A 20,733-nucleotide genomic window follows, 5' to 3' on the forward strand; every position below is an offset into this window, starting at 1 on the left:
ATTACTGTTACTTATAGACTTGAAAGTGTGCATTATTGCCAGAGCTCATTTGTATAGGCAGGAGAACTTCGCGAGGTTGAGTTTTGAAACTGAGCGTGTTTTATATATCTGTTTTTCGTTCTCTTGATTTCACTTTTACGCGCTCTACTTTGCTGGTTTACTGGAGATCTGGGGCTAAGTTCGATGATTATTTTGGCAAATGCTAACACAAGAATATGAACCGGGGAGAAAGGGAATTCTGATGTAATAGAAGAAACAGTATTTCATCAAAAGACATTGTTAGCAATAGAAATTTATCTAACATAGTGAAATTGGTGTTAAAATCAATTGGCCTAACCTTTATTCTCTGGAGCCCAGGTAAATACTCTTAAAATCGATTGGTCAACGTTTATTATCCTTAAGCTATGAATGCACAAGAACTTAACGTCATTTCTATCTCTCAGCATGACCACGTTCCAAAATTTTCCTAAGGACAAAAGGAGACGTCGTACAAACCCCTCTTTCCCCATACACTGCGCCAAAAAATAAAATCCTATACGGGAAACAAACATCATTTGTCCATACCACCATTATGGTTACACGACATGGTAATTCTCGGTAGCCAGCAGCATTCTTTGAGAAAACTTGGGAGCAGACCCACCTTTCAATGGCAGAATGTTGGCAACCTGAAAATTACAATGAATCAACATATCAACCAACTTTGATGGACAATATTTAGTAACCTATTGGAGATAACTTTGGGCAACATCAATTGCATAAATTCACAGTAAACTCCCTCAACATTGTAACTGCATTCCACCCACAACCACAGGATTTCTTTGGGAAAATACACAAGAATGATCCTTGAACAGACATAAGAAGGCTCATGCAAAGAAATCAAAATAGGAAAGAACATGAATCTGAAGTATAAAAGAATATTGATAAGTATCAAATTATCCAGACACAAATAGCCCAAGCAGGTAAGCAGAAATAGTGCATATATTCAGCAACCTAACAGCTGAAAAAGGAGCGTCACAATATGTGTAGAAACAGGTGCAAACCTTCAGGTCACTGAATGTTCTTGAGGCAGTAAAACGGGCAGAAATTGGGAAGAAGACATCAGGATCTGCTGCTGGAACAACAAATTCCAGTGATCCACTGCAAAGTTTCCATTTCCACATTAAAGTTACAAATAAGTACTAGAGATCAATCGCATGCTTCAGTACAAAAACAAGTTTCGACATAAGCTAACCTGCGATTAGAATTGTCAATGAGAACTATAGACCACTCCAGAACAGAATTTCTGGAATCATACCTGCAATTAATGGGAGAAATTATTGAATCTTAATAGAACACTTGATCATAGGAACAGAAGTCCCCAGCAGTTCTCTCAATCAATTGCAATACTTATACAGTTTTGGTCATATTCACTGGATTGGGTTTGCCACTACTAGGTACAAACTACAAACCATGGATAGCAGTTACAGAGTCTGGTTGCCAATTTTGACTATATGTGTTTATATTGCACTTCTTTCATTCACATTTTGTTCTAAAAGTGTAATCATGCCACTCCAATACAGCTTTAGCTGCATAACTTCACTAAAGGAAAAATACATCTGCAACTGGTGCACCTACTACAATAAATTCACTATTTCAGTTCTCTGTACAACTCAAATTCACTAATGAAGCTTAACAATTCGATACTCAAAACCAATATTCACACCAAAATTGCCTTTTTTATCATCCGTAGATAGTTTATACACAGTGCAACAAGATAGATACAGAATACCGTTTCTTCATCGAGGAAAGAAAGGGGAATTGATGTTCGGAATTGAACAAGAATAACCAAATCACACCCATCCCTCCCATTAAAGAACCACAATAAGTGGGAATTTTCCAATCTCCAAAAATCTTCTCCCAGTAACCTAGGGAAACAGCCTAACCAAAATTGGGGAAAGCAGCAGGTGATACACTATGTACGCACCACACAATTAAATTAAACATGAAACCACTTCCTTGTCTTGACCGTATGATACAACTGACTTAAAAGGCACTACAGAATTTGCAAGCACTCAGATATATATTTACAGCTTTGTGTAAAACCATTTCAGCCTTAAAAGCTCTATTACATTGAGATCTGTTCAAGCATTGGTCCTAATATCCACAAGAATTTATCTTTGATATGAAAGGGTACTACTTTTAATAACAACCGAGTGGTAGAGTAATGTGTGAAGTTAAAATCTCACCTCCACTCTCCATCAATCTGCTGTATACGTGGGGCCTCCCTGAGAGCTGGGAGAGGTACAGAAATCACGGCATTCTGTAGATCAATCTGTGCTGGGGTTTCATACTCAATATTCACATAGGTTTCATTCCCAGAAACTGAAGGCCAGCAGTTAACTGAAAAAAGTTGAAATTAATTATAAAAGATTAAACATGATTGAATTGTAAAAGATGAAAAAACAGAGATGTAGACAAGAACAACCAAATATCACGATGCTTACTAGTTAAAGGTAAAATCGACTCATCTGCACTTTGCATTCTCCACTTCAAGAGATTAACACCGTCACCAGATTGATTAGCAGGAAAAGGCCTATTAGGATCTTTGAGGCCTAGAATATTTTCATTAGAAAATAACTCCTTATTGATATTTGGGTGTGTTTTGAAGAGGATGGCTGGATTACCACTGGTTTCAACCTGAACATATAGAATCAGATGACAAAAACATTAAGTAAGTTACCACAAGCAAAACCATCAAGATTATCCCTGCCTTCTGAGATCAGATAGGCCTGCAAACTGGGAGCTACAGAGTCATGTTTAAACACACATTTCAAATTGATATGGGCCTAGTTGAGTCTTCATCTTTGTTGGCAAGTGTTAAGCCTAGAAAAGGCATTGCCACTGCTCCTTAATGAAGAAGAAGTCATTCAAAAGAAAGAAGCACATGCAAACTTCACTTGGCTTTACACCCTCCAATTGCTTCTTAGTCCCATGTCTGATGCAAACGATTCAGAAATATGAGAACCGTTGGTTAGCTTCAGAAGGAACATACAATAAATTTATTTTCCCAAAGAGGTAAAAATGGAAGGGGCAGACAAAAATCTAATGTTGACACTACACATTCTGCCTGTAAAATATGCCATAAGCTGTCTAAAGATGACTATGGAAAGAAAACCAGAGAGAATTGGTATGCAAATGAAGATACACAAATGGAAGGGGCAGTCAAAAATCTAATGTTGACACTATACATTCTACCTGTAAAATATGACACAAACTGTCTAAAGATGACTATGGAAAGAAAACCAGAGAGAATTAGGATGCAAATGAAGATACACAAATGACACATACTTGGTACGCAAAGGACTTTTATCATCAGCATTAACGCTCCCGATGAAAAATATGAGAAAGAAAAGGCAGACAAATGCGTGGTCAGGAATCATGAATTCCATCTAGACTAATCAAAATAACAATCCGATCCAAAACCATGACGGCCTGTAACTATATTCTGAGTTCACTTGATTCAAGTAGAAACTTAATAGATAACTTAAGTACCCTGCCTTCTATAGAAGTTCTATTTACAAACTACAAAAAGCAAGGTACTGACCAGGGAATGAGGATACAAATCAAAGGAACTCATGGACAAAGTATTTTACAAAAGAACAGGACACAATACATTAGGGCACAGTAAGATGTAAATAATATAACATCAATACACTTTATAATATTACAGGGCATCATGAATATATGTAATAATTCTTAACTTCTACAAAACACTATACCGTTCACAATAGAACTCAGAAGAATGCATCTACAGCAATTTCATTATATCCTTCAATACAACCATTATTTGACACACAATTCTTAGAAAGAAATACTTTCTCATAAAAAATAAAATAAAAAATTAAAGTAAGCAGTTTCCTAGATGGATCAAGAAGCAATAAGTAATACTTTCTCATAAACTTATATTACATTAAACTTCGTTCCAGTACATCAGAAGAAGTAAGCATAACTATGTTACTCCCTCCGTTTCAATTTAAATGATGTAATTTGACTTGGCACAAAGTTTAAGAAAAAAAAAGAGACTTTTGAAACATGTGGTCCTAAAAGTTTAAGGGGCAAAAGCTTTGTGGGGCCATGACATTTTTGTGGCTATAAAAGCTTATCATTAAGGGTAACATTGGTAAGATGAAAAGTTTAAAGTTAAATTGTTTCCAAATATAGAAATATGTTATTCTTTTTGGAACGGACTAATAAGGAAAGTGTGTCATTTAAATTGAAACAGAGGGAGAGATATTGCCATAGCCTGATCGTGCTTGCCAGGTGCCAATATCCAGCAATTCAAGAATTTTTAACTTCCTCTTTGTTTGGATCTAATGAAGACTAGTGGAAATGTGACTAATGGTGCCTAGTGTGTGGCTGTGTGCCACATGACCACATCCATTGCCGAACAGGTGCCATTGCCTTCAAGAGGATGTGCAGTATTACCATTATGGGCCTTTAAAGTAGATCCACAGATGGGGGAAAAAATCAAACTTAAAGGGATGCTTACACATGCTCAGAGAGAGAGAGTACCTGAACTTGGATAAGTCCATCTTCTTGGTTCAGAATTTGGAGAGACAAGGTACCCTGCACATCAAAGTTGCCGATACCGCCATCACGCTTTAATGTTACATTAATCTTCTCTTCAACAGTCAGTGTGACTGGATCAGTTGGTGGTGGAGCAGCTGGCTTGGACTGACCAATGCTTGGTCTGACATCTTCGACAATGACCTCACCCTCAGCTTTCAGGGATTCCAAAAATTGGTTAGCCCTTTGTGTTTTACCTAGCTGCATACCAAGACCTTTCGGGGGAGCTGTAGCAGATGCAGCTGGACGACCTGATCACATAATTGTGATGAGCTAATTATTCCAAATTGGTTTTCAACCACCTACTCGATGTTTCTCCAAAAAGTATGTGCTTTTTCCATAAGTAAAATAACATGTTTATTTATAGGATAGAAAAGAAAAACTGCTTAAGAACCATGAGAGAAGTAATACAATGTAGATGCACAAATTTTTCCGGCCCACCAACTGATTCCAGGATTTGAATTATGCACATATGATGAAGATTTTAGGGGCATGTCTCAAGTAGAGCTCACCTCCTAAAAACAAGAAGTATTGGGTAAAGAGTAAGCACAAAGCTGTATGATATCATTTGCCGATTATTTTTTTGGATTGTCTGTGTGTGTTGTGGGGGGGGGGGGGAAGTAAAAAGAGGAAGAAACACAACAATGTCATGTTCTTCCCCAACCTCGTTTCCTCATCTCGCAAGTTTTTTGCATACTTTATGTATATCTAATTGAAGAAAAATCTAAGTAATTAAGAAAATAGTAGAGTAAATTTTCAGCATGACTCATGCAAGACAGAAACAATGCTAAATAGAGAGTAGAAGCCCCACAACCAGCTGGCGACAAAGCTCAAGGGGATATTAGACATAAAACATTGCAGCCAGCTTAAACTCAGAAATTTGTTTCGAAGCTTTAAACGCATAAGCATGTGTATCTTGGGGTTCTTTTGTTCACCCAGATTAAACCAACAGTTAGAACTTTTTAAAGCTTAGAGATGGTACACCAATACAGTAACAAACCCTGGTCCAAAGAAATGTAAAATATCAGGTTGCACATAGTACATAAGGCAGAATGTGTACATTAAGAACTTCCATTGATCGACTTTATATAGGTCAAATAGGAATTTACAGATTGCTGTTCTTGATTCAGATGAAACTTATGCAACTGTCGCAGGAATGTTTAGGATATTATTCATGCGAAATTTCTCAGATGTACAGAAGGAGCAAAAATTAGAAAAATAAAGGACTTGCAAGTTTTTGTTAAAGGTCCTTGAATATTTGATTCATTTCATTGGGTGTTCAAGTTTATGAATGTTATTTAGCAAGATTCAAGGAGATTTGATTTAGGAGTGTTGATTAGCATGATTTTAGGAGATTTGATTATATTTAGGAGATTTGATTTTATTTTATTTGATAGCTGGATTGATTGTATAGATTTATTTTATTTCCTTAATTAACATTAGGAGCTTTGTATAAATTCCCTTGATCTTGGGATGTAAACGCACACAGAAATATAAGAAGCATTTTCTTCTTCTCAAAATCTACATAGTATCAGAGTCATTGCTGCCTTTTTGAGATGAGTTATCTCCCTCGCAACACTATGGTTCCGTTTTTATCAAAGAGGTCGAGTTTTCTCTCTCTTGGTGGTTGTCCGCAACACAAACTCCTTCTGGTCATTTTTGTTTTTGGAATTTTCTTTTCTATTAGAGTCGCTGGAACATTCCGCGCCTATCTCTACCAGTTTTGATTTTTCCATTCACCGGAGCTAAAGTTCGCTAGAGACAGATTAGGTTTCCAGCGAGGCAGATTATTTTTTTCAGATTTCCTTCTGATTAGGCAAAAATATGGAGACATTCAAGGAGACAGTTTCTGGAGAAATCTGGTCTTCGGATGAAATTCAGCTTCTCCGTCGCCTCCTAGCCAAACTTGACTCCGCTAATGTTGCCACGTCCAATCATGTGCAATCAGGTACTGCCTTTGTTGCTCACCTTAATTCTTGGATTGTTGATTCTGGTGCAAATAGACACATGGCAGGCTCTTCTAAAGGCATTCAAAACTATTCTTCGTATCCCAAAGGACATAATATTAAAATAGCCAATGATTCTTAAGCACCTATCTCTGGAACAAGTTCTGTCGTTTGTACTCCTAATATTAAACTATCATTTGTGTTTCATGTCCCTGAGTTACCTGTCAACCTTTTATCTGTTAGTGGCATCACCAAGGCTCTAAACTGCAAAATCGAGTTCTTTCCCGATCATTGTACTTTTCAGGATCTTCAAACAGGGAAAAGGATTGGCAGTGGTAGATTGCGTGATGACTTGTATATATTAGATGGAATTCAAAACTCCAGTCAAGCCTTTTTTTGGGGAAAGTAAGGATGTCAACCAAGAAATAATACAGCAGCATAGACGGTTAGGACACTCATCATTCTTTGTTTTGAAGAAGTTATATCCCGATTTATTTTCAAGGACTCGATTTGAATATTTGTTCTGTGATGCGTGTGAATATGCCAAGCATACTAGAAACTCTTATCTTGTTAGTGATAATAGAAGCACAACTCCGCTTATGACTATTCATTCTAATGTATGGGGTCCAACCCGAACTGTTTCTTTGTCGGGTAGTCGATGGTTTGTTACTTTCATTGATTGCTGCACTAGGATGACTTGGGTATATTTGTTAAAAGCCAAAAGTGAAGTTTTCTCTTGTTTTCAGTCATTTCATAAGATGATTTGTATTCAATTTGATGCCAAAATAAAAATCTTGAGAACTGACAATGACAGCGAATACATGGATAAAAGATTTGGTGCTTATTTGGAGTCCAATGGGATAGTCTATCAGACTAGTTGTCCTTGCACTAGTGCACAAAATGGGGTCGCTGAAAGAAAAAATAGGCATCTGTTAGAAGTAACAAGATCTCTTATACTCACCATGCATCTACCAAAACCTTACTGGGGGATGTTATTCTAGCGGCTGCCTATCTTATCAACAAAATGCCCACTTAAAACCCTCAATTTTCAAAGTCCTCTGGAAGCTTTAAAGGGTAGGAATGAATATATTGTTCGTGTGTTTGCCTTGTCCACGCTAGAAATTATGGGAAATTTGATCCTAGAGCTATAAAGTGTATTTTTATTGGGTATTCTCCGACACAGAACGGTTATAAATGTTATCATCCTCCCTCTAGGAGATCTTTTGTTAGCATGGATGTTACCTTTCGAGAATCTGAGCCCTATTTCAGTATTACCTCATCACCTCATCAGGGGGAGAGTAGTAAACAGAAAGACGTGATTCTACCTAGTTCCATTACTGGACCTTTTGATGATACTGTCACAGGGGAAAGTGAAATTGCAGGAAGAATTCAAGGGGAAACTATTGGGCGCCTGATTTGAAAACTTACTCAACAAGAAATAGATCATGTAATCTACCGAAGCTGAACCTTCTTCTACCAGTGAGTTATCTACATTTCCTAATGAGTTAGATGTGCCCAAAGGCGGATCCAGAATTTGATTGCTACGGGTGCCACTATTTTAATGTAAAACGACCACTAGTGAAGAAGATTGAATTAGGGTGTACATTCAGTCGATTCGATCCGTTTTGGATTACTTCGATTCGGTTCGATCCATTTTGAATTTATTCAATCCAATTAAAAATTTATTTTATGCATAAACGAATATGTGATACACCCCTTCCATCTACATGTAGCCGATTAATATTATATTATGTCTTTGATGCATCACTATAAAAAAAAAAATTATAATTAATAAATAACATTATATGGATAAAAAGAAAATTATTAGATTACATCCATCCAAATAAAATACGAACATCCAGAAAAAGACAAAGAAAGCAAATATACAATATAAATAAATAATAAAATTGGAATTGTATAAGAAAAGTGAAGAAAATAAGAGAAATTAACAAAAAGAATATAAATAAAAAAATTGGAATTGTATAAGAAAAGTGAATATTTAAGATGAAGAAAATAAGAGAAATTAACAAAAAGAACATAAAGAAAAGAAAGGCTAAAAGGGAATAACGAGAGCATCTGGAGAGTCTCGAACCCGGGTGTTGTGCATGGAATTTCAGCACTACAACCATGACACCTTCAGTCATTTTATGACTTGGGGTGACACTTGTTCCTTATGTAGGCGTTTTTGTGGAAAATACTAGTATGTATATAAAACTTTATCCGAGCGACCGGGTGGCGTGCCACTCCCAATTCCATACATAAATTCGCCCCTGGATGTGCCTATTGCTCACAGAAAAGGAATCAGATCTTGAACCACCAAACACCGTTTATCTAATTTTGTCTCCTATAATTCTTTGTCTCCCTCCTACAGAGCCTTTGTCTTGTCTATTTCTTCTGTGTCTATTCCCAAGCATTGGAGGGAAGCTTTTGCAGATCCTAAATGGAAGCAACCTATGATAGAAGAAATGAAGGCCTTGTCAAAAAAAGACTTGGGAACTTGTCACTTCACCACCAGACAAGAAGTTGGCTGGCTGCAAATGAGTTGTGAAGCACAAAGCTGATGGCTCAATTGAAAGATTCAAAGCAAGATTGGTGGCTAAGGGATTCACTTGGCCTCATTTGTTTTTTTTAAAGATTAAGACGTCTGAATCTGAATACATGTCTGAATATCAAGATGTGTATTAAGATTAAGACATCTGAATCTGAATATACATCTGAATATTAAGATGTGTTTTAAGATCTGAATACCAAATGATTAAGACTGTTTGTTTTTTAAACATCTGAATATATAGAATTTATCTTTATTTAAAAATTAATAAACATACATTTAAATAAAATACTAATTAATCTAATATTCTATCAATAATATATATAAATGTAGTTGGTCGTGGTGATGGCTAACGAAGGTGCTTGTGAGTTTTTTTTAACGGAGGTGCTTGTGAGTGCCGATTAGAGGCGGTGATTGGTGGTGATTTTGGTTGATGGTGGTGGTTCTGGGTAGTAGCTAGTGGTGATTGGTAGCGATAGTGATTATGGTTGAGGATGGTGGTGGTGGGTGGTAATAGTTAATAATGGTGGGTTGTGGTGGTGGTTGTGGTTGTGATTGAGGAAGGTGATGGTGGGTGGTGCCGGCTATGGTTATTGATTGTAGTGGGGTGGTTGGTGGTGGTAGTTGAGGTGGGTGAGTGTGTGGTTATGGTTGAGGATGATGGTGGTGGGGTGGTGGTTGGTGGTAGTGGTTGAGGATGGTGGTGGTGGTGGTAGTTGATAATGGTAGGCGGTGGCGGTAGTTAGTAATGAATGTGGATGATAGTATCTTAATGAAATTAAGTTTTTGTTATAGATCTTAGTCATAAAGACCTATTCAGACCCATTAAGTGGTTATGAAATAAAAAAAAAACTCCTTTAATGATTAAGATCTAAATGATTAAGATTCAGACTTTGAAAACAAACGTACTTAATGTCTAAGATCTGAATGATTAAGATTCAAATGTCCATTGAGTGCAAACAAATGAGGCCTTAGACTTATTGAGTGGATTATCAAGAGATATTTGTTCTTGTTGCTAAGATGAACACTATTAGAATTCTTTTGTCTTGTGCAGCTAATCTTTATTGGGACTTGCAATAGTTTGATGTGAAGAAAGCAATTTATTCATGGAGATTTACAAGAAAAGGTGTATATGGAGATTCCTCCTGGATTTGATACTGCACAGAGTTAAGGAAAGGTATGCAGATTGTAAAAAGCCTTGTACAGACTGAAGCAATCCCCCAGAGCTTGGTTTGACAAATTCAGCAAAGCAATGATCTCCTTCGGTTACCAACAAAGCAATGTTGATCACACCCTCTTCATAAGACATCAAACGGAGAAACTCACTCTTCTCATAGTTTATGTTGATAACATAGTAATGACAGGAGATGACAAAGAGGAGATGGCCCGACTGAAGAAGTTGTTGGCACATGAATTTGAGATCAAGGATCTAGGAAAATTGCAGTACTTCATAATTGAGGTTGCTAGATCCAAAAGAGGAATCTTTATTTCTCAAAGAAAGTATATTCTGGATCGCTTGAAAGAAACTGGTATGACAGGTTGCAGACCCGCAGAATCGCCCATTGAAAGCAATCACAAGTTATAAAGCAGAGTTAGAGAGTCAGTTGATAAGGAGAGATATCAGAAGTTGGATGGAGGAGTCATTTATCTCTCCCACACTAGACCAGACATAGCATATTCAGTTAGCCTGGTGAGTCAGTTCATGCATGATCCCTGAGATCCTCCTATGCAAGTTGTTTTTCACATTTTGCAATATCTGAAGTCTGCTCCAGGGAAAGGTCTACTTTTCTCCAAACATGATCACCTCCAAACAGAAGCCTTTATAGAAGCGGATTGGGTTGGATCTCTAGATAACAGAAGATCAACTTACGGTTATTGTACGCACGTAGGAGAAAACTTGGTTACTTGGAAAAGCAAGAAGAAAAGTATAGTTGCTAGATCAAGATAGAGCTATGGCCCAGGGTGTTTGTGAACTGCTTTGGCTACAAAAGCTACTACAGGAATTGAGACTGTCTGAACAAACTGTGACAATAAGGCTGCCAACAGTATAGCTCGTAATCCAGTCCAGCCTGACCGAACAAAGCATGTGGAAATTGATCGACACTTCATCAAAGAAAAAGTTACAATTGGTGTCTTGAGTTTGTTTCATGTGCCATCGGGAAAACAGCTAGTTGATTTGTTTACCAAAGGTCTCAACAAGCGAACTTTCCATACTTTGAGTTGCAAGTTGGGCAAGTGTGATATCTTTGCACCAACTTGAGGGGGCGTGTTGATTAGCATGACTCAAGAAGATTTGATTTAGGAGTGTTGATTAGCATGATTTCAGGAGATTTGATTATATTTAGGAAATGTGATTTTATTTGATTTGATTTGATAGCTAGATTGATTGTATAGATTTATGTTATTTCCTTAATTAGCCGAGGGTCTATCGGAAACAGTCTCTCTGCCCTTCCAGGGTAGGGGTAAGGCTGCGTACATCCTACCCTCCCCATACCCCACTTGTGGGATTACACTGGATTGTTGTTGTTGTTGTAATTAGCATTAAGAACTTTGTATAAATTCCCTTGCTCATAGGATGTAAACACACACGGAAATATAAGAAGCCTTTTCTTCTTCTCAAAATCTACAATGAACCTTCCACATTTTGAAAGTAAACTTAGGCAGTAAACTTATGCAATTTTGATTCCTCCCAATCATCTTAACGAAGCATTTATTTTCCTTCAATTAGTATTCCCTATAGACTTCCTGTGCATTCATCACATTGGTGCCTTATGTTTTCCTCACCAATATAATTCTACTGCTTTCCTCCCAATATACAGACATGTAATACTAATTAGAATTGAAAAAGTTCCACATCCTATGCTCAAGAATATAAGAAGCCATGCGGGAAAAGTATGCAAAACTCAGTGATGCACTGCCTCGACAAGGTGTGTTGAGCTAAAGACACATAGCATATTGATTAGGTACAACAAATACAAACCCTTGGATTTGGTGGAAAATGAATCCAAATCGGTGCTTGGTCCAAGTCCAGAACCACTGCCAAAACCACCACCTCCTAAGCTAGATAAGTTTGTATTGCTGCCAAAGCCAGTGTCAATTCTTCCAGAACCCATAGATTGCAGAGACATGAAACCTCCTTTCTCACCTCTATTCTTCTCAATCTGCAAAGCAGTTGCCACATGTTGATTCTTCTAATAGAACTCAAAGGACCCAAGATAAAAGAAACGTTAAAAGTTACGGCACAGGTAGCACTGGCGTCCTGAACTACCTTGCTTTTATCAATCTCACTGGCTTTCCGCTTCATGACATCCTTAGTTTCATTAATCTTGCTCTGTAAGACTAACTTATGCAATTTCTCTTCATGGCTCTCCATTTCACCATACTGCTTGACTTGTGCCACGGTAACATTTTCCTTGTGCCCAAGAGAGATTACTTCATCAAATGCAAAAATAAGCTCAAAAGCTGTCTGCGAGATTCCCTCCTCATCTAAACAATGACAGTATTCAGGCACCTAATAACAGTCAAGGAATCAACCCAAATCCTTTCCATGTGACAAACAATCTTGGAAAGCAACAAGCATAAAAAAGCTATGGGAGATATATTTTGCAGCTTGATGAAAATTTGAACTTAGATGAGGACAAGCACTTCTTATGAAAAGCATCAAAACTCAATGAACAGAGTTGGGCAGAATAACCTAGAGCTGATAAGAAATGAATCGTAAATATGTATCAGAAAAACAGAAAGGATACAAGTTTAGACAGCAGCCTCAGTGTCTCCAAATCTTCAAGAATGTTGCTCTGTTTGTTTGTCACAAGCAGCAAGTATAGAGATTCAATCGGCTGATAAACATAACGCACGTTTTCAGTCTCCACATAGGTATGTTGCTTTCCTGTTCCAACCAATTTGGGGAAGGCTGCAAGATACCCTTCAATTCTTATACGAGACATATCAACAAACTGCCTCGAGACAAGTGCTGCAGAAGAGGTGAAATGATACAGTCAATGGTGGTTTGTGGCAAATGTGTCTGATTATAACTAGAGAAGAAGAATATTGAGCATCCCAGATGCAAGAACTTATTGAATAAACATCCCACCACGATCAAATAAAAGAAGCTTCTTCTGTTCCTTTTCTTTTTTTCTATGCAAGAGCAAAAAATCTGTAGAACTATTTACCAGAAAGCATCAAAGGCCAGTTGACCCACTACAAGAGGGAATCATCAGAGGAAACAGAAACTCTTTTCTTTCAAATGTCAATAATAGAAACCATTGCAAGCTAAAACAAATACAGAACTAGACCCTATAGGATTAGATGATGGAAACACAGGTATGTGTGCAAACCAAATAGTGGCAGTAGACACCATAATAGTTCCAATATATTTCTCCCTCCCCCTTTTTCATCACTATACCACTAGCGTCATTGAATCAACCATTGATGCTTGCGTCAAGGTAGGTTGTCTATATTATACCCCTTGGGGTGCGGCCCTTCCCCGGACACTGCATGAACGCGGGATGCTTTGTGCACCTGGCTGTCCCTTTATACCACTAGCCTCTTTACATAATAGATATGAAAAACAAATAATTTTTTCTGTCTATCCAAAAGTTTCTCATTTTACAGGTAGATGGTTACAAATTTGTGTATCATTTACCTTTTCTCTCCTTTGAGTATGTGTTCCGTGATTTAATCCTTTCCTTTGCATAAACTTTACATTCCTTTTTACCCTGTTCCGAAAGATATTAATTCCTTATACTTTGTCGCATCTATTACTAATAAATAATAAAAGAGAATCAAGTAGGTATGGACAACTATAATGTGAAGCCTGTCATTTTCTTTCAAATAATAATCTTATAACTTCCTCACATATATAGCAAGACTTCTTTTACTCTCTTCCTATACTACTACTTTCCTCCACCCACCGATTTACCCTTTTATCTACCATCTCATGGTATTAGTTGCACTTATCTCCACCATTCCTCTCCACGTTTCTCCCAACCCAAAATGTATTTTTTTTGGCTAACATGTTCAATCTTTTCTATTTTGCTTAAGAATTGCTCAGAGACATTAGCTCACTAAATATAAATGTAAGGATAAAAAGGTATTTCCATATTTACATAAACACCTAGAATGTGCCACAGTTTCTAGCGCTTTATTGTATCACTTAGTATCCCTAAGGGTATTAGAATTTTGTTCTCTCATTCTGACCAAAACAAATGTCGTAATGGGTAAGCAACATATAACCAGATGTATCCATGCAGTATTAGCATGCCTAATCTCTTCTTTCAATGAAAAAGGGGATCTATTTGCAAACACAAATACCTCGTTTGAGGATATGTTGTCAGCTATGAAACAAGAAAAGAACTGAGTAAAGATCTCCAAATGTTCACAAGTCAAACCAGTAAAGTACATTCTTTATATATTGCAATGTCAGTCAATGATGATTAGCAGTAGATAGCCCTAGCCCTTTGCAGATTACTTTAAACTACTTTATTCATGTTGCTCTATGCCTTCTGTCTTTATACGAGGTTGGCATCTTGATATTCAATCCAGTGTTTTTGAAAGCGAGAAGCGCAAAAAAGCGACAGGGGCTCGCCTCGCTTCAAAAGCGAAGCGCAAAGTGAAGCGCACGCTTCATTGAAGTGAAGCGCAATTCTTAATAATTAATTTTATAAACTGAAATACACATTAAAAAAATTAAATAAACTAAAATATAACATATCATATAAAATTAATCAAATAAACTGAAAATATAACATATATATAATAATTTTATAAACTGAAATACATATAAAATTAATCAAATAAACTGAAAATATAACATATATATAATAATTAATTTTATAAAGAACTACACATTAAAAAAATCAAATAAACTGAAAAATATAACATATATATATAATAGTAATTAATTTTATAAACTAAAATACATATTAAAATTAATAAATTAATAAATAAGAAGAATAAAAGGGAAAAAAAAAGAAGAAAACCCTGCCCTAGCTGTGCAGACGCTGGACGAAAAAAACTGAAAAGAGAAGAGAAGAAGAAGAAGAAGGAAGAAAGAAGGAAGAAGAAAGAAAAAAAGATAAAATGCCTTAGGGTGAGCAGACGCCTGGATGGGAACAAGAAGGTGAAAGAAGGAAGAAGAAAGAAGAAAGAAAAAAAGGAGAAGAAGAAAGGACAAGAAGAAGAAAGAAGAAAAATTACCTGGAGGAAGTCTCTGGCGAATGAAACCCTAGCAGCAGCAATTGATTTTGGGAAGAAGAGAGAAATGGTCGATCAATTTGGTCTTAGGGGTCGGTTTTGTATAATAAAAAAACAGACCCAAACTTTTTTTTTAAACAAACTGACCCCTTTCGACTGAAGCGAGCGCTTCTGCGCTTCACGCTTCAAAGTCGCTTCGCGCTTTTTCGACTGAAGCGAGCGCTTCATCTGGTCGAGTCACCTCAGGCATGGAAAAGCGAGCAGCCATCGCTTCGCGTCGCTTCTCGCTTAAAGCGACGAAGCGATCGCTTTTTAAAACACTGATTCAATCACACATGACTTAGAGATTTCCACTCTTGTACCAAGTTGGCATCTTCCATTTTCAATCACACATGAATTAGAGATCATTTACTCTTGTGCCTCCAGCTATACCTATGGAATTTTCTTTTTCTCCATTAATTGCAATTGTTACATTTCTCCACCATAATAATTAAACTAACTTATACTATCAAATGCTTTCCTAAATCTTATTTGTAATGTTCGAGCTCTTGACTGCTAACAGTGTTCACATTTCTCAACGATAATAACTGAACAAACTTTTCTTAGTTAAGTGCTTTTCTAATGCCCTTTTATAACGTTCAGTCTGTAAACTTCAGAAAAGGAACGAGACACATAGTTTTGCAAATCAGAATGCAGAATAATAGATCTTACTAGTTCATTCTCACAGTTTTGTCAAAAGAACAAATCAATTAATTGGCAGATGCCAAATTTGTGTAGAATTGCACCACAAAAATTATTCAACTGACTTCACATTTACTATCAAGAAATTAGAGATTCCAAAAACAGTTGTAGTAAAGATAGTACCTTTGCCTGACTTAGAAATAATGGACGCAGCTAGAACAACCTGCAGCACATAGAACAGTTTGCAATTATTATCACAACGATTCTTTTTCAAAATCAACAAACTCCATATATTTCCTAGAAAATTCCTGATTTTTTCTAAAGAGGCCCTAAAATGTTCAGCAAAAGATTAATCTTTAAAGATATTTAGTTACAAGCTCATCAACAACCAAAATCACGTGGGAAAAAAAAGTTGTCAGCCGGAAAAATTCATTGGAAAGATAAGCCAGTGGAATATTACCATCTTCGCAGCTTAGAAGATCTTCTGTTTCAGACCTTAATCAATAGATCGTGTATCACCTGGAATTTAAACACAAATTCCTTCTGGTAAGAATAAATTACTCCAATTTATTGGCATCACCAAGGAAATTAGAGTTACAAAATAAACAAAGTAATGTAGAGCGCATATCAATCAATGAATTATGCCTTATTCTCAAGCTAGTTAAGGCCGCCTGTATCAATTAGGCGGATTTTAATGTAAACTGTATGAATTAACTCAATTATACGTTTAACCGAGATCAACGGCCTATGACTGTGCAAAATGTATGAATCCTAGCATAGATTTAACGACGACGCTAACTGAAAAACAGATCGGATAGTGATAAAACCCTAGGATCAACAACTAAAATTGGAAGGAGAGGACATCGGACGACGAACACTAGCCATTTCGAGAGAGATCAGCAGTTACCTAAGTGGAACGATCGGATCAGTATGCAAATGCAAATGCGGGACGGAAGAAGGAAATAAGGCGCTCAAGAGCCGGAGTGGAAGATCTTAACAGTGTTTGAATACTTCTGTTTCGGTTGAAAGTTTTCTTCTCACTTTATTTTAGTAGAAATACGGAATGAACCCTCTCAAAAGAAAATTTGTCAATCTACCCCATAGTTTTTCATTCTTAAAAGTTACGTTTAACCATATAACAGTATTAATTAATATATTAAATTTTAAATGAACTGATATTTAGGATTTTTAAAGTCAATTATGAATTTTGTTGAATCAGTTGTGCATAGTAGTTTGTAAATATACATATTGTATAACATAAGATACCACCTCACATGATCTCTTTATGCATACATGCTATCCTACTTGGGTTAGAAAAAAAAAAAATATATATATATATATATATAAATCGTATTAGTAATAATCATACAAAATTTATTCTTATTTGGAGTACCACTAATAGCCTGTTTGGCTAAGCTTTTCCAATCCTAAAAATACTTTTTTTTCAAAGCTGAAGTGTTTGGCCAAGTTTTGGAAGAAAAAAAATGTTTTTAAGGATAAGGAGAAGCAGTTTTGGAGAAACAGAAAAAAGTAGCTTCTCTCCGAAAGCGTTTTTGAGAAAAATACACTTAGAAGCAGTTTTTAAAAGTTTGGTCAAACACTAATTGCTACTCAGAAGTGTTTTTCAAATTTATTAGTCAAACACAAATTGTCTCTCACTCAAAGAACTTTTGAGAAAAACACTTTTGAGAAAAAATACTTATCAAAATAAATAGATTTTTGCAGATTGGCCAAACGGGCTATAAAACCTCGTGCAGGGAAGATATATAGTATCCTAAGCAGAACACTGCTTCATCAAAGTTTTTATTAAACTAATTTTAGTTCAATTAAAAATAAATATCATTGACGTTAAAATAAAATACAATATTGAAACGATTGGTGAATTCAATATCTTCTTAATATGCAAAGATGGCTTCATCAAAGTTTTTATTAAACTAATTTTAGTTCAATTAAAAATAAATATCATTGACGTTAAAATAAAATATAATATTGAAACGATTGGTGAATTCAATATCTTCTTAATATGCAAAGATGAATTTAGTCAAATTAGTTGTATGGTGATTTATAACTATATGTACTCTATAACATGAAGATACTTTAGTTGAATTGGTTGTGTATAGTAGTTTGTAATTATACATATTGTATAATATAAGATACAAAAATGTTAAGTTGTATCACCTCACATGATATCTCTTTATCAATACATTTTGTTTTTTAATATTTTATCCTCGTCTCTTCAAGATTGCATTTTAATCAATTTAATTCTTATTACTGTATTATAATCATTTTTTTTAGAGTTTTCTTATTTCTTTCTTTGCCAATGGTCTTTTACGGGAAAAAAAAGTATGTACTCTAAAACTTGTGTAAGCTTGAAAAATACTTTTACATATATGATGAATTTGGAAAAGAATAAAATTTGATTATTTTGCTAATAGGTTAATTTAAATACTTACTTATATGTTCTAAACATTACAAGAAATAATTTTATTTAAGGATTCAAATTCTTAATTAATATTAGATCATACATGTTTTTAATGTTTAATTATAACATATTTTTATCCACGAAAAATCTATTTTCAAATGATAAACGAATCGAACTTTTGCACTTTGTATGTGTCAAGGCGTTAGCGTTAATGATTTTGCCCAATCTCTTTTCTTTCTCTCTTTCTCTTTTATATTACTACATATTTTCGTAACTATTTGTTTTAATTGTGTTTTAAATATATATCAATATTTATATTAAAGTAAATTATTGATCGACGAATAAAATGAATAGTCAGTGGTCCAATCTTACATAGGTTATACATAATTATATTTGAAGGGAAATTTCCAAATTGAGATAATGGACAAAGCAAAATATTTCATCTTTTTGTAATCTTTTTCTTTATTTTATTTTGTTTACATCACAAACAACAACAACAGCCACCCAGTAAAATCTCACTAGTGGGGTCTGGGAAGGGTAGTATGTACGCAGACCTTACCCCTACCCCGAAGGAGTAGAGAGGTTGTTTCCGAAAGACCATCGGCTCAAAAAAACAAAAAGACAAAAGGACAAAAAGGAGACAATATTAGTATCACAACAACAATCATAGGAAAAATAGGAACACCATGAAATCCACAAGAAAGATGTAAAGCAAAGGGAGACAATATTAGTAAATATTAGTATCACCACAACAATTATAAGAAAAATAGGAACATCATGAAATCTAGAAGAAAGATGCAAAGCAAAAGCGATAACTAGTAAATAGGACATGCACTGAAAAGCGAAATAGTAAGACACAACATTGCCACTAGCTATCTTAGACAAAAACCCTACATGGCTAGTCCCACAATGGTACGAAGTAAGGCACGACTCGACTACCTCCTAACCTACAACCCTAATACTCGACCTCCATATCTTCCTATCAAGTGTTATGTCCTCGGAAATCTGGAGCCTCGCCATATCCTGCCTGATCACCTCTCCCCAATACTTCTTAGGCCGCTCTCTACCTCTTCTCGTGCCCTCCATAACCAGCCGCTCACACCTCCATACCGGAGCATCTGGGCTTTTCCTCTAAATATGTCCGAACCATCTAAGCCTTGCTTCCCGCATCTTGTTATCAATAGGAGCCACATGCACCTTCTCCCGAATATCATCATTCCTAATCTTATCTATCCTAGTGTGCCCACACATCCACCGCAACATCCTCATTTCTGCTACTTTCATCTTCTGGATATGTGAGTTTTTAACGGGCCAACACTCAGCCACATACATCATGGCCGGTCTAACCACCGCTTTATAGAACTTACCTTTGAGTATCAGTGGCACTCTCTTGTCACACAGGACTCCAGATGCTAACCTCTACTTCATCCATCTTGCCCCAATACGGTGTGTGACATCCTTGTCGATCTCCCCTCCCCCTGGATAACTGAACCAAGGTACTTGAAGCTGCCTCTACTCAGGATGACCTGCGAATCAAGCCTCACATCCACACCCACTTCCCTTGGCTCAGCGCTGAACTTACACTTCAGGTATTCCGTCTTCGTCCTGCTCAGCTTGAAACCCTTAGACTCAAGAGCCTGTCTCTAAACCTCCAGCCTCTCGTTAACACCGGCTCGCGACTCATCAATCAGAACTATGTCATCAGCGAATAGAATGTACCATGGCACATCCCCTTGAATATGGTGTGTTAACGCGTCCATCACCAGGGCGAATAAGAACGGACTGAGCGCAGAACCTTGGTGTAACCCCATTATAACCGGAAAATGCTTAGAATCGTCTCCTACTGTCCTAACCTGAGTCTTAGCCCCATTATACATGTCCTTAATTGCCATAATGTAGGGAACCGGCATACCTTTTGCCTCCAGACATCTCCAGAGAACTTCTCTAGGAACCTTGTCATACGTTTTCTCTAGGTCAATAAACACTATGTGAAGATCCTTCTTCCTCTCTCTGTACAGTTCCACCAACCTTCTAACAAGGTGTATAGCTTATGTAGTCGAACGACCCGGCATGAACCCGAACTGGTTAGATTTATCTTAGGAGCTATAAAATAATGACCCTCTCCCATACTTTCATGGTATGACTCAATAATTTGATATCCCTATAATTATTACAACTCTAGATATCACCTTTGTTCTTATACAATGGAATCACCGTACTCCACCTCCACTTATCTGGCATCCTCTTCGCCTTAAAAATAACATTAAACAACCTAGTCAATTACTCCAAACCTACTCTCCCCACACACTTCCAAAATTCCACCGGAATCTCGTCTG

The 20,733-nt window shown here is 36.4% G+C and overlaps 1 protein-coding gene across 1 annotated transcript; it reads right to left on the reverse strand.

Annotated features, from left to right (window-relative positions):
• Window positions 1-216: 216 nt before the first annotated feature.
• On the reverse strand, window positions 217-17,065 carry LOC107790687 (coatomer subunit delta-like). The gene is made up of 12 exons (XM_075233769.1): window positions 16,883-17,065; window positions 16,436-16,494; window positions 16,159-16,198; window positions 12,849-13,072; window positions 12,368-12,610; window positions 12,080-12,260; window positions 4,552-4,856; window positions 2,484-2,676; window positions 2,226-2,379; window positions 1,232-1,294; window positions 1,041-1,137; window positions 217-665 (listed from the first exon to the last, which is right to left on the reverse strand). The coding sequence occupies exons 2-12, from the start codon at window positions 16,436-16,438 to the stop codon at window positions 576-578; spliced, it is 1,593 nt and encodes a 530-aa protein (XP_075089870.1). The 5' UTR covers window positions 16,439-16,494; window positions 16,883-17,065; the 3' UTR covers window positions 217-575.
• Between the last annotated feature and the right edge of the window lie 3,668 nt (window positions 17,066-20,733).

This window comes from Nicotiana tabacum, chromosome 2 (assembly GCF_000715075.1).
Source record: "Nicotiana tabacum cultivar K326 chromosome 2, ASM71507v2, whole genome shotgun sequence".
Classification (NCBI taxonomy): domain Eukaryota; kingdom Viridiplantae; phylum Streptophyta; class Magnoliopsida; order Solanales; family Solanaceae; genus Nicotiana; species Nicotiana tabacum.